General features: G+C 49.7%; 1 protein-coding gene across 1 annotated transcript; it reads right to left on the bottom strand.

Annotated features, from left to right (window-relative positions):
• Positions 1-8,841: 8,841 nt before the first annotated feature.
• LOC139604259 (TOG array regulator of axonemal microtubules protein 2-like) lies at positions 8,842-27,022 on the bottom strand. Its single transcript, XM_071455353.1, has 10 exons — positions 26,946-27,022; positions 20,794-20,899; positions 19,821-20,056; positions 18,157-18,309; positions 16,875-16,992; positions 15,810-15,913; positions 13,526-13,529; positions 12,407-12,623; positions 11,236-11,322; positions 8,842-9,077 (listed from the first exon to the last, which is right to left on the bottom strand). The coding sequence occupies exons 1-10, from the start codon at positions 27,020-27,022 to the stop codon at positions 8,842-8,844; spliced, it is 1,338 nt and encodes a 445-aa protein (XP_071311454.1).
• Between the last annotated feature and the right edge of the window lie 58 nt (positions 27,023-27,080).

The raw sequence follows: 27,080 nt of genomic DNA, 5'->3' as shown, positions 1-27,080 counted from the left end.
GGAGAGCAGCCAGGCAGAAAGGGACCTGCAGGGACAGATGGACAGCAGGCTGGACATGAGCCAGCCGTGTGCCCAGGTGGCCAAGAAGGCCAATGGCTCCTGGCCTGGCTCAGGAATGGTGTGGGCAGCAGGAGCAGGGCAGGGATTGTTCCCCTGTGCTCAGCACTGCTTGGGCAGCACCTCGAGTGCTGTTTGCAGTTCTGGGCCCCCAATTTAGGAAGGACATGGAGGGGCTGGAGCGTGTCCAGAGAAGGGCAACAAGGCTGGGGAGGGGTCTGGAACACAAGAGCTTTGAGGAGCAGCTGAGGGAGCTGGGCTTGTTTATCCTGGAGAAGAGGAGGCCCAGGGGAGACAAGGCAGTGTCAGGGCACAGGTTGGACTTGATGATCTCCATGGCCTGTTCCAGCCTTGCTGATTCTGGGATTCTCTGAAAGAACCCTTGGAGCAGCTGCAGGATGAGCCCTGGGTCTCCTCTTGAGGAGCTCCAGCAGCCCAGGGCCCTCAGCTTCTCCTGGCAGCCCCAAAGCCCATCCTGTCAGTCGTGCAGAGCCTGTGCAGCTCCTCCTCACTGCCCAGAACAGGGAGCCCCAGAGGCAGACACAGCAGCCCAGATGTGCCCCCTGGCCTGGGGTGCCTCTGGCAAGGGAGCAGCAGCAGGCACTGCAGGAGCCTGCAGACAATTCCTGCAGCACTTGTAGGATGATCCTGCTGCCCAAGGGATGTTCCCATGGGGCCAAGTCAGGAACTGCAATGGGCAGTGGGGCCAGAGAGGAAAGGGCAACCAGGGATGGGCTGTTTGCAGGGGAGGGAACGGGGGTGGGCAATGGGAAGACATTTGTATCAGGAAGAGGAAAGAAAGCAAAGGTGAAGCAAAGGAAATGCTCAGGGCAGTTTGGGGGTGGCTGCCAGGCAGCCCTGGCTCTGAGCAACAGCGTCTGCAGTGGCACAGGAAACTCCCAGCTGATGGGAACAAACTTTCTGGCTGACTGCAGAGGCCAGGACAAAGCTGAGTGGTTTCCCTGGTGTCCCCCAGCCCTTGCTGGCCCCAGGGCTGATGGCATTTGTGCTCCCTCAGGTTCATGTCCCCACAGCAACAGCATGGGGGTGCTGCCCCTGCTGTGGGCAATGCAAGCAGGGGCTGCTGAGCCAGTGCTGCCGTGTCTGTGCCTGCAAGGATGGGGCACCTGTGTGAGCTGGGGGAGAGGCCAGGGCTGCAGAGGGGGGATGTTGTTGGCAGCTGCATGAGGACGCTCTGGGACGCTGCCCTGGGCTGTGCAGCGCACTGGGCATGGATCAGCCCCTGCTCTGCTGCTCCTTCCCGTCTGCCCCAGGGCCCTTGCAGAGCCCCAGCCGTGCTGTTTGCCCCCAGCCTGCCCACAGCCAGCCTGGGGCTGCTCACGGGGGTTTCTGTGCTGAGCATTGGCCTGGCCGTGTTCTTGAGAGAGCCTGGGCAAGGAGCCTGGAGCCCCCAGGGCCTGGGCTGAGGCGTTCAGCGCTGCCCCAGCAGTGCCCATGGCCTGTCCCTGCTGCAGCCCCGGCACTGCCACCCCCAGGGCTGTGCCCGGCCCCGAGAGCACTCAGGCCCTGCAGCAACACCAGGGCCACCAGGGCAGCGGGGCAGGGCCACGGCAGCAGCACTGGCAACACCAAGTGCTGCTGCTGCTGCTGCTGGGCACAGCTGCTGGGCCAGCCCTGATCTGCCCCCGCTCTGCACACAGACATTGCTGCTGCAGCTCCAGAGAAGGCAACAAAAGGGCATCTCTGCAGAAAACTCTGCTGGGAGATGCTTTAGTTTCTTTAAAGGCACCAAGAGCTCATTGACACAGTCTGTGGCCACAGGGAAGATGGAGAGAAAAAAAATGAGAAACGGCACAAACAATGACATTTCTTTGTGGACAATATGAAAAAAACTAAAACAAAGAACTGCCAAACTGAAACCAACAAGAAGTATTAAAGATGACTTTAATTACAAGTGATTTGCTGAAATTGGCAAGCAGATTAATGTTCCTGAAAGCATCCAGTCATCAGTCTCCACACTGCAGCCTTGAGCTCCTGGTTCCTCAGGCTGTAGATGAGGGGGTTCAGGGCTGGAGGCACCACTGAGTACAGAACTGACAGGGCCAGATCCAGGGATGGGGAGGACATGGAGGGGGGCTTCAACTGAGCAAATATGCCAGTGCTGACAAACAGGGAGAGCACGGCCAGGTGAGGGAGGCAGGTGGAAAAGGCTTTGTGCTGTCCCTGCTCAGAGGGGATCCTCAGCACAGCCCTGAAGATCTGCACATAGGAGAAAACAATGAGCACAAACCAACCAAATACCAAAGAGGCACTAAATGTGATGAGTCCAACTTCCCTGAGAGTGTTGGAGTGTGAGCAGGAGAGCCTGAGGATCTGTGGCACCTCACAGAAGAACTGGCCCAGGGCATTGCCATGGCACAGGGGCAGGGAAAATGTATTGGCTGTGTGCATGAGAGCATGGAGAAAGGCACAGGCCCAGGCAGCTGCTGCTATGTGGGCACAAGCTCTGCTGCCCAGGAGGGTCCCGTAGTGCAGGGGTTTGCAGATGGACACGTAGGGGTCGTAGCACATGATGGTCAGCAGTGAATACCCTGCTGTGATAAAGAACAGAAAGAAAAAGAGCTGAGCAGCACATGCTGAGTAGGAGATGGTGCTGGTGTCCCGGAGGGAATTGTGCATGGCTTTGGGGACAGTGGTGCAGATGGAGCCCAGGTCGCTGAGGGCCAGGCTGAGCAGGAAGAAGAACATGGGCGTGTGCAGGTGGTGGCCGCAGGCTACGGCGCTGATGATGAGGCCGTTGGCCAGGAGGGCAGCCAGGGAGATGCCCAGCAAGAGGCAGAAGTGCAGGAGCTGCAGCTGCCGCGTGTCTGCCAATGCCAGCAGGAGGAAGTGCCTGATGGAGCTGCTGTTGGACATTTGCTGGGGCTGGCCACGGGGACCTGTTCATGGAGAAAGGACAGTGAAGAGTTAGAGGAGATCCCTGTAACCAAAATCAAAGCCATTTCCCATACACTCTCCCCAAAACACACACAGAGACATCCTTTTGTGTTCAAGAGTTCTGGGGTTTTTCTTATAAGCTTCCCCACATCTCTTCTGGTGTTTTTGGATATCAGAAGCCCTCAGCATTTCTGCTGCACTCAGGGAGAACAGAGCAAGTTCTGTGAGGCAGAGTGATGAGTGGAGACTGAGGAGAGATGGTCTGTCATTGTGACCTGTTCAGAGTTTCTCTGGGCTTTAACCTGTCTCAGGTGGAGGGTGATCACCTTCCCATGCTTCCCCTAAAATGTCACCAGGTACTGCTGAGAGCAGATGGATCCACCCCAGCCCAGCTGCACATTTGTAGCCAAGGACTTGCATTGCTCATTTCACCAACCCAGCAGCATTTTCAGAGTCAGAACACCTCTGCCTTTCCCCATCAAGCTCATGACTCAGAGATGCTCTAGGACAGGTTTGCACCCTGGTTTGGAGCTCCCAGCTTGGACTGAAATCTCAGGGAGACTCCCAAGTGTCCTTCTGATGGCATTGGATTGTGGGAGATGCAGCTCCTTCCCTGGCTGCCCTGACAGCATTGCCCAGAGCCGGGCCCTGGGGACAGCGTCACCCTGAGCCAGCTGTGCCCCCTCCAGAGCCCCCAGGGCCAGGCAGCTGCTCCCAGCCCTGTGCCCTGCAGAGGGACCTGGGCCCGGGGCTGCAGAGCTGCCCCACGGCTCTGCTGCAGCTCTGCCTGCACAGGAGGGGCTGCACGCCTTGGAGCCCCGGCCCTGAGGGCAGAGGCTTGGCTGGGGCACAGGAGGGAGGGGGCTTGTTCAGAGGGAGAGGCTGCACTGGAGGGGATCCTGTGGACATCTCTTATCTTAGCCTGCCACAGCATTGCTGGGTTTTGTTTTCTCTCCTTCCCTGATCTTGTCTCTGTTTCCTGGAGACTTTCCTCCTGCAGGTGTTTCCCTGTGCCCGATCTCTCCACACCAGCACTCACAGACCCCAAATCTCTGTGCACTCCCTGTGCCCCTACAGCCTGTTTGCAGGGCATGGGCTGGGGGCAGGTTCTGTTTGCAGCTTGGAGAAAGGACAGCTCAGACTGAATCTCATGGGTCCAGCAAAGGTGATGCTGGTGCTGGCCATGGGCAGAGGAGTGGCTGAAAGCACATTAGGGATCTCCTGTGAACCTATTGATCACTAAAAGTAACAGTTCAGGTGTCTCAGGCACTTGTCAAAATCCATAATCATCCTTTAATAGTTATCCCCCCCTCCCTGCCATTCTCCAATAGTAGGAAACTGAATACAAAGTCTTAGGAAATTTCCTCATTTTTATCAAAATCCTTGTCTTGGGAATATTCTGTGATTGATCAGAGCCCCTCAGTACATCAGAGCTTCATGAGCATTTCACCTCCCCTGCACCAGAAATACCCAGAGTAGTACTCACAGAGTCTGCAGGCATTGGGATGTTGCAGCTTTAGGAGATCACTGAAGGAGAGAGAGGCTGGAGAACTGGCCAAGGAAAAGCCTGCTCTACTCCCCTGGAGGACCAACCCCTAAGCCATAACCTCTGGTTAGGGAGAGCAAAAAGTTCACCCCCAAAATCCTTTGTTGCTTTATGTTGATCCCTTGCAATCCATTGGTCCTTCCCCTTTGCTCTGCCCCTGTGCCCTGATCCCATTCACTCTAGTGTTCTGTCCTGCCCTTCGAGACCCCAATATAAAGCCCTGCTTTCCCTGCCTGAGTGGCTTTTTGTCCCTGGACCCTTTTGAGGATGAAGCTCAGGAAAGGTTCTCCTTGGAACCCCACACCAAGACCCCGTCTCTCCTCCTGCGTCGCCGGGATCACAGAAGAGCTGAAATCCCTCGGCATGAGCACAGACATTGCCTGTGCCCCGAGGTGTCTTCTTCAAGAAGTTTCTTTGGGAAGGTTGCAGCGCTCTGAGCACCACCTGCCACAACCTGTGGCGCCCAGCGTGCGGCCTCTGCAAAGAGATCCCTGAAGAAGTGTCTCCTGCAGCCTCCCACTGCAGGACAAAAGTCGCTGTTGGCGCAGCCGCTTTCCCCAGGAGAAGCCCTCACGTTTTAGTGGGGGCTGTCCGAAGGGCGACCGGGACCCTCCGAAGACTGAAGAGGCCAAAGAGCTCCCGGAGTAGCAGAGGCCAATTGAGGGGCTGAGCACCTGCCCAGCAGATTTTCATTGACCCGATGGGCAATGGCCCAAAGAGCAACTGTAAGTTAGAGATATATATATATATATGAGGGTCTTCTGTTTTTTCATTTTCCTTGTTCTGCTGGGTGTGGGAACAAAGTCTGAAGATGGACAACAACCTTAGTCATCCTAAGCTGAGTCCTCCTCAAAGACACATCTATTCCAAAGTTGTGGGTGCCCTTGTTGATTGGAGAAATTGTTTTTTTAAGGGAAATTGGAAAGCTTTTGTTCATTTTCTTTCCAAATACTTTGTGAATGTTATGAGGGAATCAGTTTTATTGCTTGAGTTTTGGATGTGGTTGGGATCAAGTTATTTGTTTTACAAATGGAGGGAAATTTTTAAGTGGGGAAGTTTTATCCTCTTTGCCATTTATCCTTATTTTCATTCTATTTATGATTCAGTTAAACAATCGGGGGAAAATTCAGGAAAAGGTTTTGATCCCCAGTTCAAAACCACTTCCCCTTCTTCCTGTCCCCATGTACCCAAAACCCTTCCTCACCTGAGGGGCAATGGGCTGGCAGTCGTTGTCACTTGGCCCAGGGTTGCTATCGATCCCCTGACGCCTCCCGATCTCCTCTCTCCCTTTGCCTGGACAGCAAAGCGTCTGCTGCCCTGGACCTTCCCCTCATCCTCCCTCCTGTGCCCCTTTACCCACTTCCCCCTCCTGTTGATTCCCCACTAAACAGTGCCAGCAATGTATCCAGCCCCACCATTTTCTTGCCTCCATTTCCAAGTTTTCCTGCCCTTACACCCCAAAGTGGCCACCTCCCCACCTCTCCTCCTCCCTTTTCTGTGCCCTCCATTGCTCTCGTCTCCCCCCTTCCCCCCATGTTGATGGGTGTAACCACACCAGGACCCCCCCCATTGGTCAGGAATCCCCTCCCCATCGTGGACCCCATTGCAGTTGTGTATAAACAGGGGAGAAGGACAACATCACCCAGCTCCTGGGACCCCATCCCCTGCAGGGACACCTCCTCAGCAGAATGTCCCCGGGTTGTCCAGAGCCGTGCCCCTGCCCCAGGTGGGGATGGCGAGCTGGGGGGTGCCCTGCTGCTGCACAGACCTGCAGGGACAGCCCCTGCCAGTGCCCGTCACCAGCGGAGCACACTGCCCCTGGAGCAGGCAGGTTGGAGCTGGGAGACATCCTGCCCCGTTTGGGATTTCAGGAGGCAGCACCCACTCGGGGTCACAGGCCCATGGACATGAGCACTGGGTGGAGGAAAGATCTAATGTTAAAATCATCATCCAGGCAATGCTCTTTTGACAAGTTCTGCCCTGAGTTTTCCTTAAGAAGATCTGAAACGTTCAATGTCACCAGCAAAAGCTCCTGCAATGGCTGCAGGCCAGCAGAGCAGGGCTGTCAGCTGTGAAACAAGTGCTGCCCCAAGCAGCAGCTCCCCCAGGGCAGCAAATCAAGAGCTGGGAAGGAGCTGATCTGAAGGCCAAACCTCCTTAGCTCCTTCTGAAAGAGCAGGAACAGTTCCTCATTCCAGTGAGGTGGAATGCTGGGCACCACAGCTCCAGGTGAGGACTGGACACAAGTTTGCTCCCACTGAGTGCTGTGATGGGTTCTGCAGGAGCTCTGGGCTCCTGTGCTTGCCAGGCACAATGAGCAGAGAAGGAGCCAAGTGCACTGATGTGGGAAATGGATTTGTAGAAAGTTTTCAGGGCCTAATAAAAGGCCCACACAGTATGAATCTGTTTATAAACCTTGAGACAAGAAATGCTAACTTAAAAATGCCATGGAATAGGACAGATATTGTTGAGAGAGGAATGGAGCTGGAAAAAAGTTTCAAAAGATGGCCTTGCAAATAAGACTTTGGAAAAATAGAGCTATGAAAGATGCATTGTAGAGGGACCCACAAGGGGTAGTTTTAAATAATTGGCTTTAAGGCATCTACAACATGGCATGGCAAAAGTCTGATAGACCAAGAAACACTTATAATGTATTGTAATTAGGAAATAGTCGGCTTGTGATTGTGATGGTGTGAATTATAACATCTGTATTGTCTCACCCTTCTCATGAGACTGAAAATGGAATACAAGTTTTTAAAACACCTCTCAGTGTCCCCATCTCTAGGTCAAGAAAAGAGTATTATCCAACACACTGACACACCTTTGCCTCGAGCACAACCCAGCCTGGACCAAACACACTGAAAGGTTTCCCCTTTGGGCCATGACTCGAAACATCAGGTCTGCTGTTTGACAACTCAGGTTGGTTTGGTGTCAAGGAGTTTCCCTCAGAAATACATGACCTCTTCTTACCTATGGAATTGTGATTGAAGACACCTGTGAGCCAGATCTGTGGGAGATTGCAAAGGAGCAAAGCTTTGGCATTTGGGCACACTTCTCTTGGTTTCTTTGCTCAGGCCTTTGGTGAGCCCAGAACACACCTAGGTAGAAAACCTTTGACTAGACAGGATCTTTTGGATCCATTGTCCCCCAAACAGGTCAACAGGTGACCCTGTTGTAATGCCAAGTAACAAAGAGCAGCACAAATGACACAAAGAAAACACGGCCAAAGAGGAAGAGGAGAGGCCCAATGAGGAAAGGATGTGGTGAGACACTGGCACATTGAGTGAGCTGCACTCCCATAATCTCTAGGCTAGCAGGTCCTGGTCTCACATACTCCTTTTGGTTTATTTAAATTTTATTTATTTATTTATTTACTTTTTTTTCATCATCAAAAGAAAATGTATAGAATTAAAAATATGTCATCAAATTTTAAAGACAGAATCAAACCACATTAGTTCAAAACTACATCTAAAGATCAGAACATATGTACAGCTTTAACTACGAAGCCTAAGGCATCAATCCTGTTCTTCAAACACTCTTCATACAGGTGGCAGCTTCTTCCTCAGCTTGGAGGAAAGAGAGCTCTTCTGGACGGGAGGCGAGGACTTTGTGGGTGAGGGAACATCGGAAGTGTCCCGAGAAAACTTCTCGGTAAGACTGTAACCAGCCAGATCTGCAAAATGGAGACACAAAGTTTAACAGAGGCCACCATGCAAACCTAAAGCAGCTGAAGCTCCATATTTCATGGGACACATTTCCTGCAAACTTCTAAACAGCTGCACAGGGAAACATGCTCCTGCTGGCAGACACTTGAGGCAGGCCAGGGCAAAACCCTGAGCCACTTGCCCAGAGCTAGCACAGGCACAGCCTGGCCTCTGGGCTGCCCTGGGACAGCAGGGAGCCCAGAGCCCTGTGCTCTCCAGGAATGGCTCAGCTGCACATGCACCCTCCTGCTCCTCTGCCTGCCCCACAGCTCAGCAGCCCTGCAGCTCCAGGGGCACTGGCAGCAGCACAGCTCCTTGCAGGGCACATGCAGGGCACAGCTGTTCCCTGGCAATGTGCACAGCCTCTCTGCGCTGCCACAAGACCCTTCCTCCCAACAGAGACTGGCCCAGCTCCCCCCTCACCTCTGTGTGAGGCTGAGCCATGGTTCCCTTCACCTTGTCCTCCATCTGGAGCTGCTCCAGGCCCCCCATGCCATGACCAGGAAGGGCAATGGAGAGAGCGGGGGCAGATGCAAACCCTTCCTTTGGAATTTGTCATTTTTGGCACAGCTAAAAAGGCAAATCCAGAGGTGTCCAACTCAGCGCTTCCTCAGCTTTCTGGAGAACATCTCGCCCTCACCAGCCCAGCATTTTGGAGAGGTTTTCCCGCACGTGTGCAGGCTTGCTGGCAGCACATTTCTTCAGCTGGGTGCCCATCACCTTGTAGAGGGCAGAGGCGAGCTTGGTGGCCACGGTGCGGACATTGGCGCTCCGCACGGGCAGCGCCTTGTTCTCCAGGAAGGACCAGAGCACGGGCAGGGCGTCGCGCTGGACGACTGCAGGGCTCCTGGCATGGACCCACTGCACAAGCACTGCCGGGACAGAGACACAGCTCCTTAGCCACAACCTCAATGCAAACAAGCATCTACCTCTGCTTTTGCTTCTGGCAAGCCTCTCTGGCCAAGGTCAGCAAAACAGCACACAGAGCCCCTTGATCCAGAAACGGGCAAAGCAGCTGATCATCCTGGAAACAGAACCACCAACCCCTCAGGACTAATTGCTCCAACCAGAGCCTTGTTCCTGTGGCAGACTTTGCACCTTTACTAAATTATTTCACAATCTCTTTCTGCATGAACAATGAATGAAATGTCCAACTGCCATCTATTTCCATTAAGAAGTTGTCTAACCCCACCCTGAAGATTTGGAACTGCACCACAGAGAGGAAATGGAGAGATTTCTAATAAAAGGGATGATTCCACTTTTGTACCTTTGATGTCAAGTGCCAAATGCCTAATCTGGCTCTTCCCTTGGCTCAGTGGCACACAGCAAAGGGCAGGATTAGAACACACCTCAAAACTCCAGCCCACCAGAGATGGCTGCTGCCTGACAGCTGGATGAGAAACATCAGGGACCAGCTGGTGTCTTTGGCAGAATGCTTTTGGGGCTTCCTACAAAGAGCTGTTTCAAACCTCAGGGTGTCTTAGAGAATTACCCAGACCCCATTGCCCTGGCATTTGGGCATCTCCACATTTTAATGCCACTTCCCCTCCCAATGTTAATGGCATTTTTTCTTATAATGTCCACTGGAGTAGGGGCATAGAGAGAGAAAAATGCTACACAGGGGACTGAAATGTAGCCAAAACACGAGTGTTTTCTCATATTGTCTCTGAAATCTCTCTGCCCATTTTCTGAACTGAACTGTATCAAACACAGACAAAAAGTTACTACCAACAGGCTTCTTGCATGGCAGATTTGGCTGAGAGATCAAAACCTGAAATGCTCTGGAGACCATTCTTATTTCCTGATCAGACAAAATGTTATCTAGCAGCCATTTAATATTCTGTAGTGGAAGAGACTTCATTTTCTCAATGCTGTTAATCCACCAGCAGTCATCAACATTGAAAGAGCTCCTGCAAGTACCCAAAACCAATTCTGCTAAGCAGGAAAGGGTTATGGTACCCATTTTAAAATGGGAATTCATTTGAGTTTAAATGTAATTAAAGACATTGGTGACTACTGAACGTGAGGAACAGCTGTCTGTTCCTACTAAATCTCAGAGAGAACATCTGCTCTTTCTAAAGTACTCCTAATTTATGGTTAATTCCTTTATTTGAAAAAGAGATCAAAAGAACTGCTAAACTAAATTCCCTATTGCTGGAGATCTACTTTATTCAAATGCTCTTTAAAGGGCTTTTGACGTTCCCAATTGCTGAACATGCCCTTTTGAGATTCCTAATGAAGGCACAAAGTGTATTAAACCTTGCATTCAAAGATGCTGGCATCATTAGCAGTGGATTTAGCCCCAGGTAAAGCAAGGCTATCAATTGTCTTCTATATATTGAGATTATCCTTTTTCCATTCCTTGGCTGTTGCTGACATAGCAAGCTCCTCTGAGGAATCAATTATCAGCTGCATTTGTAGCATTTTGGACAGTGCTGGCACAGGCAGACACTGTTTGCACACCCTGAAAGGCTCAGTCCAAGGCCACTTGGACAGCACAGGCAGGGAGCCTCAGCCCTCTGCTTCTGTCCCTGTGCCCCAGAGGCTGCCTTGCACTAAACCCGTGCCTCTGATGCCTCTGTTGAGTTTTGACCTAAGCTGTGACCCCCAGGCTCTGCACGGTTCAGCCTCAAAACTTTCCAAGAGAAAAACAAGAATTCCGTGAGGACAAAACAAACTGATGCCCTGAAAGAGCATTTGCCACCATTTCCCCTCAAAGATCACAGATGTCCCTGAGCTTCCCAGAGAGGAGCCAGCTGGGGTATTTGTAGCCCCTCCCTTTGCTGGAGGTGGTTCTGAGATGCCTCAGTGAGAGCTCAGCCCTGAGGCCGAGCGCTGCCCCCATCTCAGATGCTGTCCAGCTCTGCAGCAGCCAGGGCAAACCTGCCAAATCCACCTGCCTGGGCTATTGGGCAGCAGGGACAAGCTCAGCACCTCCTGATGTGGAGGAGCTGCTCTGCTGTCTGTTCACAGGCATTCCCTGTCAATACTCCCTGGGCAGAGCTCTTGGCTTAGAAGGGGAGGCCATACCTGTGATACGCTCGGTGACATCCAGCAGAGCTTGGCCACTCAGGTGATTCCATTGGTAGCTGAACTCTTTCAGCAGTGACACTTGATCTACAAGGGAAACACATGGTTCTGCTCACTTTTCTCAGGTCATAGGAGAAAGGACAGTGGGGAGGCAAAGGGCAGGGCCAACCTGCCCTTTTATAAAATCAAGTACATTTCTGCTGGGTTTTGAATCCTTTTCTTCATTCCTTCCAGCCTCCTTGGCAGGGTTTTAAATTCCAAAAGAAAAGCTCTCCTTTCACATTTGTAAATGCAAACTTGTCTGCAGTAGCAGGAGCTGTGTTAAACCATTTCACATCAGGGACCTCAAGAGTTCAGTCACATGGAAGCAGTGAAAAGGTTTTGCATCCCAGAGCAAAAAGGAAGAAGCCCATACTTGGGTCACAGAAAGGCACTGAGTCAGGCAGCTCCTGAGTTCACAGAGCAACTGGAGAGGAGAAAGTGCAAACTCCCCTTGAAGACCTGCCTCTTCAACACTCCTTTTTCCAGGCATATTTCCCCAGTGCAGCATTCTCAGAGCTGACATAAATCTGTGTGGCAGAGGAATTTAGAGCAGCCCTTGCCTATGTAGTTAATTGCTGTGGCCATCTTGCTCCATGCAAAACAACATGTGGAGCAAGGCATCATTGACAGCTGGGTTTATACCTGTTTGTTCTAAAGAAATGAACTTGGAAAATCATAAGTTCCCCTTTGAAAATAGAAGACAAAGAAGAAAAGTGGAAAATAGGCAGCTGATGCCTCTAATGTAGAGCCTTGCAGGTGGCTGCTCTGCAGAAGCTCTGATGGGTCAGTGTCCCTTCATGCCAACAGCAAAGCTGTTCATTTGGGAAGTCAGACAGGGCCTAAGCAAACTCCAAACCCCCTTTGCCTCTGAACTGCAGCAAAGCTGTAGCCCAGGACTTGCTCTTCAGACAAGCAGCACAGAGCCAAGGGCTCCTGGGACTGTTGGGAAATGCTGATCACATTCCAGCCTGTTGGGGATGGTGCATAAGGACTGCAGCTGCACAGCTTCTGGTGGGTGTCAGCTGCAGTGTTCCACAGACAAGAGCAGCTGTCAAGGCACTCAGCGCTCTCTTGTGCAGGAGAGACAGAGACAAAGTTGAGGAGAGTCCCTGCCAGGGCTCAGCCTTACCCAAATGAGCAATGGATTCTTCCAGTGCTTTCACAGCTGCCCCACGAACCCTGGCATCCTTTGAATTCAGGTTCTTTGTTATTCCTTCCACCAAACCAATGATCACCGGGTTCAGGGCATCTTTCAGGGCTCCTGTGATTTCAGCCAGCACGTCCAGCGCCCTCTGCTTCACTTTCTTGTGGCTGTCAGATATTCTCAGGACAAAATAATCAAAAATCTGTGAAGAGAACAAGCAACGTGAAAGCTGGATTCAAATGTCCTTGTTTGAAGAGTGGCTGTAGCAGTCAGCAATGTCAAAGATGAAAGTGATCCTTTCTCTCAGGCCAACACTCGCTTGCACAATTGCACTGTTTTCCTGTGGGCCACTCACTGGAATGGTGGCCCAACCTCATGCTGGTTGAAAGATTTTCTTCTGTTTTTAGGAGGTTTGGCTGGGGACAGAATAGTTCCTATGGCATTTCTCTCCATCTCTAAATCATTAAATCAATTCCATTGATTAATGCTAAAGAGTACCTTTGCTTTGAATGGAAGCAGATGTTTACAATGCCTGGTTTTCTATACAGTTGCCTCAAGTCCTGAGGGCAGTTATGATTTTGCCAAAACTATGGCTGGAGGAGATCTGTGTTTTCTTTTGTTTGTCTCAGAGCCTGTGTCTGGAGAAGAGCAGGGCTCTGATCAACTCTTCCAGCATCCAGACCATTTCTCTAAGTAACAGGTGGACTTCTGAAATGTCATGTGCTGTACAGCTCTCATTAGAGCAGGCTCAGTCCCTTGACAGCCTCATTGTCAGGCACCTTTTCCTGGAAAAAGGGAAAAAGCAGCTACTGGGAGGAGAAGGCAGAGATGAGTCCTTCGCTGTTTTCCTCCTTTTCCAAAGAGTAAAAAAGACCCCCAAGAAGGGTGAGTACTGTCTTTACCAAGAGGAATAGGAACAAGGGTGGAAATGAGTAGCCAGAGCTGTGCCTGTGTAAGACAAAATGGAGTTTACAGAAGTATTCTTTAAAAAAAACAACTGGGTTTAAATCAACCAAGCCTGATACCTCTCTTCCCTATGCAAACCCATTTTTGGTCTAGAGAACAATTGCCTTGCTTTCAGGGGCTGGATTCCCTTCACTTCACCCAACTGGGAGTAGGAGAGAGCAGCAGTTACACCAGCAGAAAATTCTGCCATCATCTGATGAACAGCATCAATAGGCACCTGCCAGACAAATACAGCTGGACTGAAATAACTTGTCCTGAAGCCTGGACCTGAATTACATTTGTCTGGGTAAGAGGGACCAGCATGTCCCAAACAGCCAGGACAGAGTGCCAAGACACACTGAATTAACTTTGCTGCTACAGGCTTAGGAAAGGAGCTAAAGGAAAGGAGCAGTGAAGATACCCTACATACTTGGACAATGTTAGTGGAGATGAGCTGGGGGTTTGTTCTGCACAGGTCTTGGAGGAGTTCCACTCCTTCCGTCCTTGTCTGAAACCCCTTGGCTTCCAGGAGATGGTAAAGCTTCTGGAGCAGCTCCGTTTCTTCCACAGCTGGAGGTGACGTGACCTGGGCTTTTGCACGGTGTAGGAGGTGTCCATCAGAGGGAGATTTCACCCTGGAAAATAAAACCAAATGAGGACCTGGTGGTGATCATTATCACAGCATGGCATCCCCATCAAGGAAATAATTAGCATTGCCTCCATGATTCCAGAAGGCTGAGGCTGATCAATCACTTTATTATACTGTACTATACTATACTATACTATACTATACTATACTATACTATACTATACTATACTATACTATACTATACTATACTGAAACTCATTGCCCTTACAGACAGTCTGATACAGACAGACCAGATTAGTCAATTGAATCCAATTGACTAATTAAGTGGCCAATTAAGAAACTACCCTTTGGTAAACAAATCTCCATAACACATTCCACATGTTCACAACAAGAGGTGCAGCAAGTGCAGATAAGAATTGTTTCTCATTCTTTTCTCTGATCTTCTCACAGCCTTCCCCAGGACAATGCCTGGGAAAGTTGTGCCTGCTGCTCTCTATGGAGAGAGATGCAGCCACAGACAATACCTTCAGTTAATTGTGAGCAAAACATCTTGAGCAGCTTTCCCAATTATGTGATTTCAAGCTGGAAAATCATGAGGCTCTGAAGAACAACGTGGACCTCATGACAATCATTATGGCAGACAATCTGCAAGTGACATTCTCAGCACTGCTCACTCAGGAAAACCAAGGATGAGATGCATCTGATCTATCTTCAGATGGCTGCCAGGGCACACAGGTCACATTGCTTTGTGGAGAAAGAGAGACACTACTTCCAAGTTTAAATGCCTCCTCATATGGGACGTGTGTGTCTTACAATAAGGAAACTCATCACTCTGGAGAAGTGTCTCTACAACCAGGCATGACAATCTGGAAAAGCAGCTCAGATGCATCTGAACAGATAAACAGGGCCATATTTGAAGGATTCAGAAAATCAGTAACAGAGATAAAAACAGAAGCCTGACATGCCAGAACTACACTCACATTTCATTTGCTTCCCTAGAGACTAGATGCACAGCTTAACAACCCCACTGGGAACAATTCCCCTGATCAACCTGTCTCTTCCATGAGCACAGGAAGATGCTAGCTGTGCTACTGAGGCATGTGGTCACTTTCCTGCCACTGCTGAGCAGGACAGAGCTAAAGAAATCCCCTCTGCTATCAGAGGAGAACAGGTACAAGTAGCTCTGCCAGTGGCATGAAGAGACAGCAAGGAGCAAATTCCTGTCTTAAATGATGATTTCAGCACAGGGGGAAATAAACCAAACATGCTGTCCATCAAGCAAGTTACATGAAGGACAGGAATATCAAGACAAAAAGTGCACATTCAGACACCTGTTGACTGAAGTTGTTCAGAAATTGCCTTGCTCCTTACTACTCAAACTTGGTACTGTTTGAGGGTAAGAAAACCATGATTCAGCCAGGCCAAACCACATGGATGAGAACTGCATCTTTGTGGAATGGCATCTTGCATCCAGACTGAGATTTCTCATCAAAACACCCATCTGAAAAAGACTCCACTCAGATGGAAAAAAAGCCCTGGTTGAATTTACTTGTCCCAAGTCAGGCAGCAGAAACTTGGCCCTCTCCCAGCCTCCACAACACTGCCCTTGCCACTGCACTGCATCGTCTGAGCTGCAACCAATGGGTGTCTTTTTGTCTCTCCATTTTTGTGGAAACCCCTCCAGAGAAGTTGTGTTCAGCACAATGCAGAAGTCGACATTTTTTATCCTAGAGCATTTGTAGGGAAAGGAAACAATCTGTGGCACTGGTCATGTCTTCCAGGAAGATTTTCCTGAGGAAGAGACATGTAAAGCTTGTCATGTGCTTTGTCTCATCTGACAAAAGTGCTCAGTACCGTTTGCTAGAAGACAATGTGGCCTGGGGCTTCTTTGAGCCACCGTTCCTCTCCTTCACTGGCTCCTTGACAGATGGGCCTTCAGCCTTCTGGTTTGCCATGCCCTACAAAGACATAGAGAAACCCCATCCATCTTTAGAATATAAAACAGGAAATTCCCTCTTGAAAACACAAGTTAGAACCAGGATCACTGCTACCAAGGCTTAGGGAAACATTTCCTAACTTACAGATGGAAACAGAGCAGAGATTGAGTGATGCCAACTCTTTGTTTTCAATAGCCCAAGGCAGGTTATGGGTGCTACCAGACTGAGCAGCAGTCTAAAATCCCAAATTCCTTAGTCTTGAGCATAAATGGGAATAATGCAAACGGGCAGGCAAGGAGTGTTTGTGAAGGAAGCAGCAGAACAAACTGGACTCTTTGGGGGTTGGCCCATTGTGTTGGAAGTTGATTTGGTTCAACACTCACTCTCCCTGTGCCTGCTCAAAGGCAGGCTCCCTTCTGTAATGTCGATAAAAAAAATAAAATCCCCCCCATCAAACAAACAAAGGATTTTCCACTGGATGCTGCTGAATTCACCAAGCTTCTTCCAGCTCTACAGGGCTTGACAGCAGGGCAGCATTCCCAAAAGACAGACAGTCATTGTAGTAACTAGGATTGACTTGGACATCTTTTGTAAATTTGGAAATTTTCTTGGTGCTACTACTTCCAGTGTCCTTTGCAAAGACTCTGTTATCTTCAGAAGCACAATTCTCACTTAATTGCTTTACAGGGGGCAGAGTAGGGGAGCATGGTGGGGGTTACTCTTAAATGTAAACCCATTTTCTCCTCTTTCCCTTCCCTCTTTGTGACTGATATTGAAAATATTCAGAACCCCACTTTTTCCCTAATAATATCAGTTCCTTTGTGGCCTGCTGATGAACAGGCTGAGGATCAACAACTCATTCCCAGGAGCAAAATGATTCAGCAGAAGAGGAATGAGCTAAAGACAGATTGGGTATGTTTGATCTCATATTAGCAGTGGCAATACTTGCACAAAGGAGACATTTCTCCTGCCAAGCACTTACTTCCTTCTTAATTCTTGTCAGAATATCTTCCAGGTCACGGGGGGAAAGAGATTGTTCCAGAAGCATTTTAAATTGTTGATGAGTGAGCAACATCTTCACCATCTCCTGTCCATAATGCCTAAGGAAGGAAGGCAGGAAGGAAATGAAAAAAAAAGTGAACAAACACAGGAAGAGTGTTAACAGAAGAGGCTGATACCTTAAACTCATCAGGTGTAATCCCTGCATGAGAAGGCATTACCTACTCAGCAAAGAGGGAGATTTACCTCACTTGACACTGCACAGTGCTGTCAGCTGAACACAAGAGGCAGGAGGAGAATGTGGGGCAACAGAAAAATACCATTTCACTCTGAAACTGGGGGTGTGCTTCTGTGGCATCAAAGGATCCCAGGGAACAAGCAAAACACATCTGCTTTGTTGTCAGAGCCTCTTAGCAGTGTCTTGCTGCCATTGCACAATAATTTGCCTTTCTTTAACTGGCAGGGAAGCCAGGACAAAACACCTCATGCATCCTCTTGATTATTCTATACTATGTGTATGCACAGGGGCAGCTAGTTGCTCTGGTGTTCTTGGCAGCTATTCATGGGAATTTCATCACCAAAGGAAGGGGATTTTGGTGGTTTGGTTGATTTTGCCACTAGGAAACCACAGTTTTCTTCAAGAAGAAATGTGGAGCTCACTGAGGCACTGATAACAGCATTCTAGAAATCTGCAGAACAGGTTTAGAAAGACTGAATATGTTGGCTAAAGACCCCTGAAATATTTCTAGGAAAGTCTGAAGTTAATGAGAAATGGATTTTTGGGATCCTTCAGTGATGAACATTAGCCAACACTTTGGCTTTGTGTTGTGCACCTAAGGCCAAACAAGACTGTTGGACTGGCTGATCTGAGCTCTTTTGATCTCAGTAAAGAATCCTTCAAGCCACAGGAAAAAGTTGGCAATGCTCCTTTTTGCTGGCCAACCTCAGGTTTCCCAATACAGCCATTTGCCCAGGCAGCCCAGAGCAGTGGTCACAGCACCAAGGCTGACAGAGCTCAGGAAGTGTTTGGACAATGCTCTCAAGCACATGGAGTGACTCTTGGGGTCACTGCACATGGCCAGGGGATGGACTCCATGACCCTGATGGGTCCCTTCCAACTCAGCATATTCCATGATTCTGTGACCCTTATTCACACCGTGAGGTAACTTCATATTCCCTTTAGTTTCCACTCTTGTGTGGTTTCACCTTTATAGCCAGACACAAAAGGGTTTTCCTGTTTTAGGAGGTGAAATGAAGATCATTACCTTGTGTCCTTGTGACAGTCCTGAGCAAGCTTCCCTGCCACGTGTGCCAGCCTCTCAGCCCAGGCTGTGCCTGCGAGCTTGGTGACTCCAATTGTCTGCATCAGGGACAGGAGGAGTTGGGCCGCACACTGCCGCACCGGGGTGGGGCGGCTGCTGGGGAGGAGAGAGCAAACCCTGGGCCACAGGGACCAGGAGCAGCAGCAGCACAGGCCTTGGCCAGAGCCTGCTCCCTGCCCTTGCTGGGGGAAGGAGCCTGGGCTCTCCCTGCACCTTCAGACACCTGCAGAAGGTTCTGTCCTCAGGTAAACACAAAGTTAGCATTGCACACAAGGCCTGCCTGCACGGAAGAGGGAGGAATTCAGTCTCCCTGCACTGTCTGATACTCAATTTCTTTCACAGTATTTACTCGGAGAAAGATTCAAGAAATAGATGACATATGAATAATTTAGAGATTAAGGACAATTCATGCTGACCATCAGAGGGCACCCAGTACACAGAGCTGCAGCAGGATTGAGGCTCTTTCCACCCATTTATCCCCAAATCTGCAGACCTTTGGAAAACAACAAATGCAGGGAAAACACATTGTGGGCCATGAAGTTGCAGAATATCCAGCAATGCAGCCTGTTTTTTCTGTGGGGCTTGGCAACGGATCCATCTGAATGTTTTACCCTATTCCAAAGCTGAGGAAAGGGTGGCAGGCAGTTTAGCCAGGTTGTCCTGTTCTAGAGAGTGTCTCTTGGGAACTATCAGGCCCAGCACCAACATTTAAGGCAGCATTTGCTTCAGCTGTCCCATGGCAGTCAGCCTGTGAAGGTGCCTGTAAAGTGATTCATCATCTCAAGGCTAACATGAAACATCAGTTTGAATAGAAAGTAGAGCTCTAAGGCCAGGACAGTCATACAAGGCTCCTTTGGCAGGAGCTGCACCTGCTGTGCAGGCTGGGCCACACCCAGCAGATTGTCCCCCATGTGCTCCACGCCCCAGCAAGGACCCTCCTCATTTCTCAAGTTAATGGCATCATGAGGAGCCATGGTTTTCCCAGGGCCTCTGTGGTTAGTGCTGTGAAATACCAAACACTGCTCACAGCTGCAATTGCAATTGTCCCTCTTCCCACAAAAGCACAAGGCTCTATCCTTGGCCTTTGCAGGCACTTTCACTTCCCCACTGATCACCACATCTAGGAAAATCTGACAGGCTGGGAGAACTCCAGGGAGCAGCAGGAAGCTGAGTCAGAGGAGCTTTACTTTGGATATCAGGAAAAAGGGTTTTTCACCCAGAGGGTGGTTGGGCACTGGAACAGGCTCCCCAGGGCAGTGGTCACAGCACCAAGCCTGACAGGGGTGAAGAAGCATTTGGACAACAATCCCAGGCACTTGGTGTGACCCTTGGGCTGTTCTGGGCAAGGCCAGGAGCTGGACTCAATGGTCCTGATGGGCCCCTTCCAACTCCCCATATTCTACAGTTCTGTGATTCTGAGAACTGATAGGCTGCAGGAGGGCAGAAATAGGTGACAAGTGAGGTTGGTCAGAGAATCAAGTCACTGAGTTCACACAAGATGCAGGATGCAGGACCCTTCCCTCCCACCATTCCCATTCTCTGTCTCATCCCTTCTCCCTCCCACGCACACGAAGGTGAAGAACATCACTAAAAGAAGGAGAACCTACTTGACTCCCATGTCCATGAGAGCAGTCATTGCTCGTGCAGGAGTCACATTCTCCACCATGATCCCCAGGGTCTGACTGGCTGCTTTCCGAACAAATTCTGGGGAGTTGGACACCATCTGGAGAAGGACCCGAGCAACCTCATCCACCTCAGAGTCCATGTCCTTCTTCAAGGTCACAAAGAGCTCTCCCAGAGTGACAATGGCAGAGTAGGACACCTTGGAACGGAGGTTGGTCACCTGGGGAAATCATGAGGGGAAATATAAGAATCACCTTGGAAAGAAAACCAGTTGCCTTCAACAGAAGTCCCAGGAAATGACAACACATCCCACTGTGTCCAGAGGAACATACAAGTACAGGGAGAGCAGGAGAGCACAAGCACAGAAAGGCACTTACTCTGGCACCAATTTCTGGCCTCAGACCTGCTCACTGCAGGCCTAAAATAAAAATTTCATTAAGTGTTCTACTTAACCCTTCCAAAATGTCCACAGCTTTTATTTTAGGCCCTTTTACTGGAAAATCAAAGCAAGAGCTGCTTTCAAATCAGAAAGGCACAAGTGATAAAGATAAAAGAGTCAGGTGCTCCTGTTCAAAAAAGCAACACCAGCAGTTGAAGCACTCAGCCAGGAAACAGAAAACACAGGCTCAGCTCTACAGACTCATTCGCAGTGTTGAATTACAACTTGGGCAGAGATTGGGACTCTGGCAAATAACAGCATTAGTGTCTCAGTTTCTGCATTTGCACATTGCATTGTAAAGGCACCACACTCAAAGATGAGTGTCAGATACCCGACCTGCCAGTAAATACAGCTGCATGTGCCCACAGATCCTGCAGATAGCTGAGAGACATTGGAAATCTCAGGTCTAAAACCAGAAATGAAGGCAGACCCTGAGCACACATGGAGATGAACAAGCTCATCCCTACTCTACACACTGTGTATGAAGTATGGGAGACAATTCAGAGCAATGTTCTCACCTCTCTGGTAAGTGCCAAGCAAACCTCACGAAGTCTACAAAGCAGGACCTCTGAATGGGACCCAGCCAGGTGTTGGATGCTGAAGAGTCCCTTCTCCTTCAGCTCCCTGAAAGGCAGAAGATTGATTTTTCTCTCCACCAAGGCAGCAGCCTCTGAAATGACCAGGCTGGCAGCTCAGTTGAACAATGGGAGGAGCTTTTCAAGGAGTATTTAATGAAATCGTGGAACGCGTTGCCCCAGGATGCTGTGGCTGTCAAAAGCATTCACAAACCCAAGAGGCAAAGAGAGGGGTTTCAGAGTGGCCATTTAAGAAGACAGCCTTTCTGAAATCTCTGGCCCATGAGGCCCCTCTGTCACTGCTTCCTAGAAGCTGTGAGACCGGGCCATGCTGCTGTTTCTTGTCACCTCCCTGTACCTGTCCCTGAGACACAGGGCTGTTATTGGGGCATTTTCCTTCTTTGTCAGCCCCAGCAGGCATTCAGCAGGGAGAGTCTGCACTGCCACTCTGGAGCTGAGTTTCCACTCTACAATCTCGGCCTCTCTGTCACCCCCTCCACTCCACCTCACACATTCCCCAAAAAAGCAGCAGGATGTCTGCTGGGACCGCCTCAGCCTGCAGGAAGGCCAAGTGGGTCCTGGCCTCTTCTGACCCACAGCACAGCTTTCCTTCATCCCAGCATGGAAATATAAAAACTGTATTATCACATCACACAGAGGGCCAGGAGCTTTTTATTTTGGCTGCAAGTGTCCACAGGCATTGGGGAAGAGGAGAAAAAGAGTGTTTTGCAGCAAGCAACCTGGCTACTCAGGCAGGATGGTAGGAAAAGTGTCTGGAAGCTGCTTTTTAGGACTTTGGTTGTTCTGCTGAAGCCTCTGACAGAGCTGATGGGCAGATCCCAGAGCTGTGGGGCGTTCCTGGGAAATTTGTCCTTGGATATGTCTACGAATGCTCTCCCAGCCATGAACTGCCATCTGTGTCCTGTCCATATGTCACTGCCTTGACTTTTGAGTGTCTGAGGTGCCTCTTGAGGCTGCTATGGACCTCCTTCACCAAGGAATGGATTGTGATACAACATCCCTTTCTGCTTATGTTTGGGCACTGACAGAGCCTGGAGCCCTCTGGCTGAGCTTGGGCTCTCGCCAAGCAAGATTGCAAATGAGAGCAGCTCATGGTCCTCAGCTCCTCCCTCCTGCTGTGACAGACAGACATGGCCATGGGGACAGAATGGAGCTGCCCCATCTGCCAGGTCACTAAGAAGGATGTGAATTTTTCTCTGCCCTGTCACCACCAGTTCTGCCTGGGCTGCATCCTGCAGTGGGCAAAGAGAAATCCAGCGTGCCCACTCTGCAGAAGAATGATAGAAGCTGTCAGGTTTTCTGAGTAGGATGAACAGGACTACATACAATTTGCCATCAGCTCCCCCAAACAATTGCTAGAGTCCAGCAGGGAGAGAGCCTGGCCACCTTGCTGAAAACAGCCCCCAAGACCCTGAGATGGCTGCTCCATCTTCCCCATGGGGAACACTGTCCCCAGCTGAGCAGGGGCTGCAGGACCAGAGCCTGTGGATGGCCTCCTGCCCAAGGTGTGGGCTGAATTTTTCAAATAACAATGTCATCTACTGGACCAAAGGTGGCCCTGGCTGCACCAGAAGCTGGAGGGAATATGCCAGCACCAGAGATGGCTGGTTAAAGAATTCATAGAGCAGCATCCTGCACGCCCTCTGTGCCTATGGTCAAGTTGCCAAAATCTTGGTGCCAGTACTGCAGCTTGTCCTCTGTAGCAATCTGAATTGCTGCTAGCATAGTCCAGGGTAAAGAAGCAAAAAGGACCTTTGCATCATCTCCACAGATGTTTTATTCAGCTGTGCAGGGAGATGTTCAGGTCCCAGCACCCACGCACAGAGGGTCTCACTTTGTCTCCACAGGGGCCTAGGGGCTGACCCTGATCTCGGGGCAGTACAAAGATAAGGGGGGCACTCAGGGAATAGGGAAGGTGTGGCTCAGGAACACAGGAGCAGACACAGGAACAGGGGAAGGAGCCAATGGGCTCTAACAGCTTTTTGAGGGAAGCTTCTCGTGTCTCCCTAGACCAGGGAATGCCCCCCCAGGGTCTCCACAATTCCCCGTGTTTTATATTATTAGGAAAGCTTCTCTGAAGGATCAACTGAATCAACACAAAATGACAAAAACAATCAAAAGCACTCATAAGACAATTGTTCAAAATGCAAACAATTCTGAGTTCCCAATGTGCCAACAGATTTCTTGGAGTGTCTTAGATCTGGCAGGAGGGATGCAGGGTTTTCTTAGCACAGTTTATCAGGAAACTGAGTCATTCATACTGACCCTCTGGTCCATGGCCTCCTCACTGTCATTGTGCAGCAAGGAGGCCCAGAGGCTGCTGTGCTCTGGTCCTGTCAGGGATGAGAGCAGCGGCTCTGTGGCCAGCGCCAGCTCCAGCTCCAGCAGCTCACAAGAGGAGGCTCCTTCCAGAAGCTCTGTTGGCTGCAGTGTGGCAGACCAACAGAGCACACTGGAAGCCACCCCCCATTGCAGCCACCCCCCAGCTGCGCCCATCATCCCTGCAGAGCAGGACCTGCCCCAGAGGACCCGCGGCAGGAGCTCAGGACAGTGGCAGGTCCCTGTGCCCAGGGCAGAGTCACAGAACCTCTGCTCCTGGCTGGCACAGGGGCTGCTTACCCTGGTGTCCCACGGAGAGGAGGGACCCCGGGCCCCAAACTCTGCCCAGCCCTGCAAAAGGCCACCTTGCCAGCAGTGCTAGCAGTGCTAGCGAGGTTCCTGCAGCCATTCAGTCCAATAAGAGGAAACAAATGTCTCTTTATCTGACACAGTCTCTGCACACAGCTTTCTCCCCCTTCTCCTGGTGCCTTTCCCTGACTCCAGGAAGAGCTGCATGAAATGCTGTGTGAGCCATAATAATGGAAGAGTTACTGATAAAAACACTGGGGTGATGCTTTCAGAGGAGTCATGAATGGAAGATTGACCAACCTTCCAGCCAATGGTATGCCAAAAGTTTCCATTCTTTAAATAATTGACTGCAATAAATTAGTAAAAAGAAAGATACGGAAACAAATTAAATCTCCCACAGCTGCTGGCTTTCCTCAGGCTCCATGGCCTATGTATTGCTAGACTTACTTCATTTAGGCAGAATATTAACTGCCCTGACTTGTTGGAGACTGACCACAAGGTCTCATCTGTGGTGAGCAGTCACTAAAATTAGCTCAGCAGAGGCATCTTCAGCTGTCCAAGTGTAGCAGAAATACATATTCTCTGCTTCATGACTGTGTGGCAACAGCTGCTGGTGTGGATTCGTCAGCGTTGCTTCATGGATTGCTCCTGGGAAGGAACTGTGTGCACAGGCACAGAATGATGGCTTCGATCTCCTCTAATTACTCCAATCGGATGATGGCCAGAACTTTTAGGCAAAAAGCATCATGACAGAATAATTTACAATATTCTCCAAACTACTCCTGTGGTTTTGATTTTCTTACTGATTAGGTTCAGTGTCTGGCCTCAAGAAATCAGTCCAGAAATAACAGGCAAACCTCAGCTTGCAAGTTAGAGTGCAAGTCTTTAATCTGCCATTTTTGCAGTATCTACAAACAACTTTTCAACATATTTGCAAAAAGAATCTCTTAGTTCTTGCTATACCTATCCAGAACCTGACTCTCTCCTTGTTTCATTTTGATTTGAGATCCAAGCATGATTTTTTTCTGGACAGGGAAGTAAGAACCAGCTGCAAATACAGACTACAAGTGTGAATCTATACTGCAGGAACTGAGCTGTAGCTTGGAATTAAAGGCAAGGAGTGATGCCATGGTAAATGTGAATATTTAGTGCTGACACAGGAGCCTTCTGCAATGCTCCACCAACCCATGGTTCACCTTGCTACAAACTCTCTTTCTGATGTTACAAAGAGTGTTGAAGAGCTGACGATAAGTAAAAAAAATAGCCAGAATGTTAATTTTTGTTATTATGGTGAACAATGACTATCTAATAATTCAGACCTCATAGAAGTGAGTATTCAGATTTCCACTTAGTACATGCTGGCAATTTTAATTTGAAATCAACAGGTTTATCCAAATCAAGTTATCCATAGAAATTAATTTGCTCTATGATCTAACTAAAAATGCCTCATTGTCTGATAAATTTAGTAGAATTTTGCAAAGTCAACAGTCCACAGATTTTCATTTCTTGTTTAGTGGCTATTCTGCAGGAAAGCTTTTACAGACTAATCAGTTTGGATGTAATTAAATCTAGCCATTTTGGTATTAGAACAAAACCATATGACTGCACAGCCTTTTAAAAAATATTTTAAAATAAATTTTCAAATCAACAGTCTGAGTAGGACTCAGAATAAAAACTCTACCACACTTCAACTCCATTGGAAGATTCCCTTGTCACCCTGTGAATCAACTCTGCATTCAGAAGATTAAAAGTCCCAATTATGGTGGTATTTTTTGGTATGGTTAGGAATTGGGGAAGGGTCTTCTTCCTTCTCAACTCCATGCTGCAGTGCCTTTGGGATGTGGCCTGCTGGCCGTTGTTTGTGCAGCCCTGGTATTTCTACATGAGGCAGAAAGTGCAATTGCATTTCCAGCCAAAAGCCCATGAGGAGTGGGGCAGCCGGAGCTGTGCCAGACACAGGCCAGCAGCTGTGCCGCGAGAGGGTTTTGGTTCCTGCCCGGTGCAGCTGGTGCATCTCTTCCGTGACTGCCTCCCCTTCCCAGGTGCCCGGGGATAGCAGGTGCAGGGTTCTGCAAGGGCTATGGAACAGGGTGGGGATGTCTGCTGGCAACAGAGTGCAGCGGAGAGCAAACAGCCCAGGATGTTCCTGGAGTGTGTGACAGAGAACTTCTGACACAGCTGGTGACTGAGCCAGTGAGGGAAGGCACTGCTGGACCTGCTGTTTGTGAAGAGAGAAGGGCTGGTGGGTGACAGGAGGGTTGGAGGCGGCCTTGGGCTCAGTGCTCACAAAATGCTTGTGTTTGATTCCCAGAGAAGGAAGGAGAGACGTTGGGGAAGTGTTTACCTGCAACAAATGGTGAATTTGTTAAGCTTTAACAGGCGGTGCTGAGTCATACCTTCCCTCACACCAGTGGTTAATGTGTGCAAGTGGATATCTTAGCCTTGAGAATAAAGACAGTGGGCCTACTGAGGAGGTAGCTGCAATGCATTCAAGGAGAAGAAGGCTCTTAACCATGGAAGGAGAATTTGAGGAATGGGATGTTCACCACATGACCAGCAGAGACCCTCAAGAGACCTCTACTCTAAATGTCAGTAATTTTGGGGAAGTGATTTAAACATGTCAAATACTTTGTGAGAATGTTTAGCCTGTGAGTTTGAGCAAAGTAATGAATAAAAGTAATGAAAGGAATGTCTTAGTTCCATGGATACACACACGTGGGTGTGCATGTTTCAGGGAAGTGATTCCCCACGCACCCAGCACTGAAATAAAGTAATGCCTCTTTTCTCACACTGAGCTGGCAGTGTGGATCGGGCCCTGCTCGGTAACTTTCATTTTGGTCATTTCTATTGAAGCATAAAGAATGGTTGAAATGTGATCTTTTCCAGCTGTTTCCATCTTGTTTACCTTTTGGGGGACCAAGGTTCTGTGCTGCAGGTGAGCTGGGTGTGTGCAGAGCAGTGCAGCCCCAGAAACCCCTTGGTTTGCCCAAAGGTTGCCATGCCTTGCTCCCAGGTGTGCCCAGCTCTGGCAGGAGAAGGAGCCCGCAGCGCAGTGGGCACCGTGCCCTGCCCAGCCGGGGCTCTCTGGCACAGAGCAGCAGCAGCGCCAGCGCCGTTCAGCTGCTCCTGCCTTGGCTTCCCTGGGACACAGGAGCCTCTGGAAATCAGCACCGCCAGCCGCGTTCCCAGCTTGGAGCAGCTGCTGCTGGCGGGCAGATGCTGCCAGTTCCACTGCTGCCAAAGGGGAAGAAAGGCAGAGCAGGGGAAGAGATGTACATACACAGCAGCCCTGGGAACATCCAATAAACATGCAGATATATGGGGTGATTTGTTAGGAATTACTTCAGCTGCTATGCCAATAGTGCTTTCTCTCCTGGTTCTGGACAATGCTTTGGGCCATTTTCTTGGTCTGGTTTCCTTTGCTTGGGTCCCATCTGAATGCTCACTTGGGGTACAGGCTGTAGGTGCTTGGGGCACTCTTGGAGTTCCTCTTGGATCCCTTCAACAACAGGGTTTGGCCCATGGGGGGAGTTTGTGCTGCTTTGTGTCAGAGGAGAACTTCCGAGGCCATTTTGTGTTTG

This window comes from Agelaius tricolor, unplaced genomic scaffold (genome assembly GCF_023055355.1).
Source record: "Agelaius tricolor isolate 1412-34295 unplaced genomic scaffold, bAgeTri1.0.p SCAF_48, whole genome shotgun sequence".
Lineage (NCBI taxonomy): Eukaryota > Metazoa > Chordata > Aves > Passeriformes > Icteridae > Agelaius > Agelaius tricolor.
Note: the sequence above shows the minus strand (reverse complement) of the source record. Positions and strands in the feature narration are given on the sequence as shown.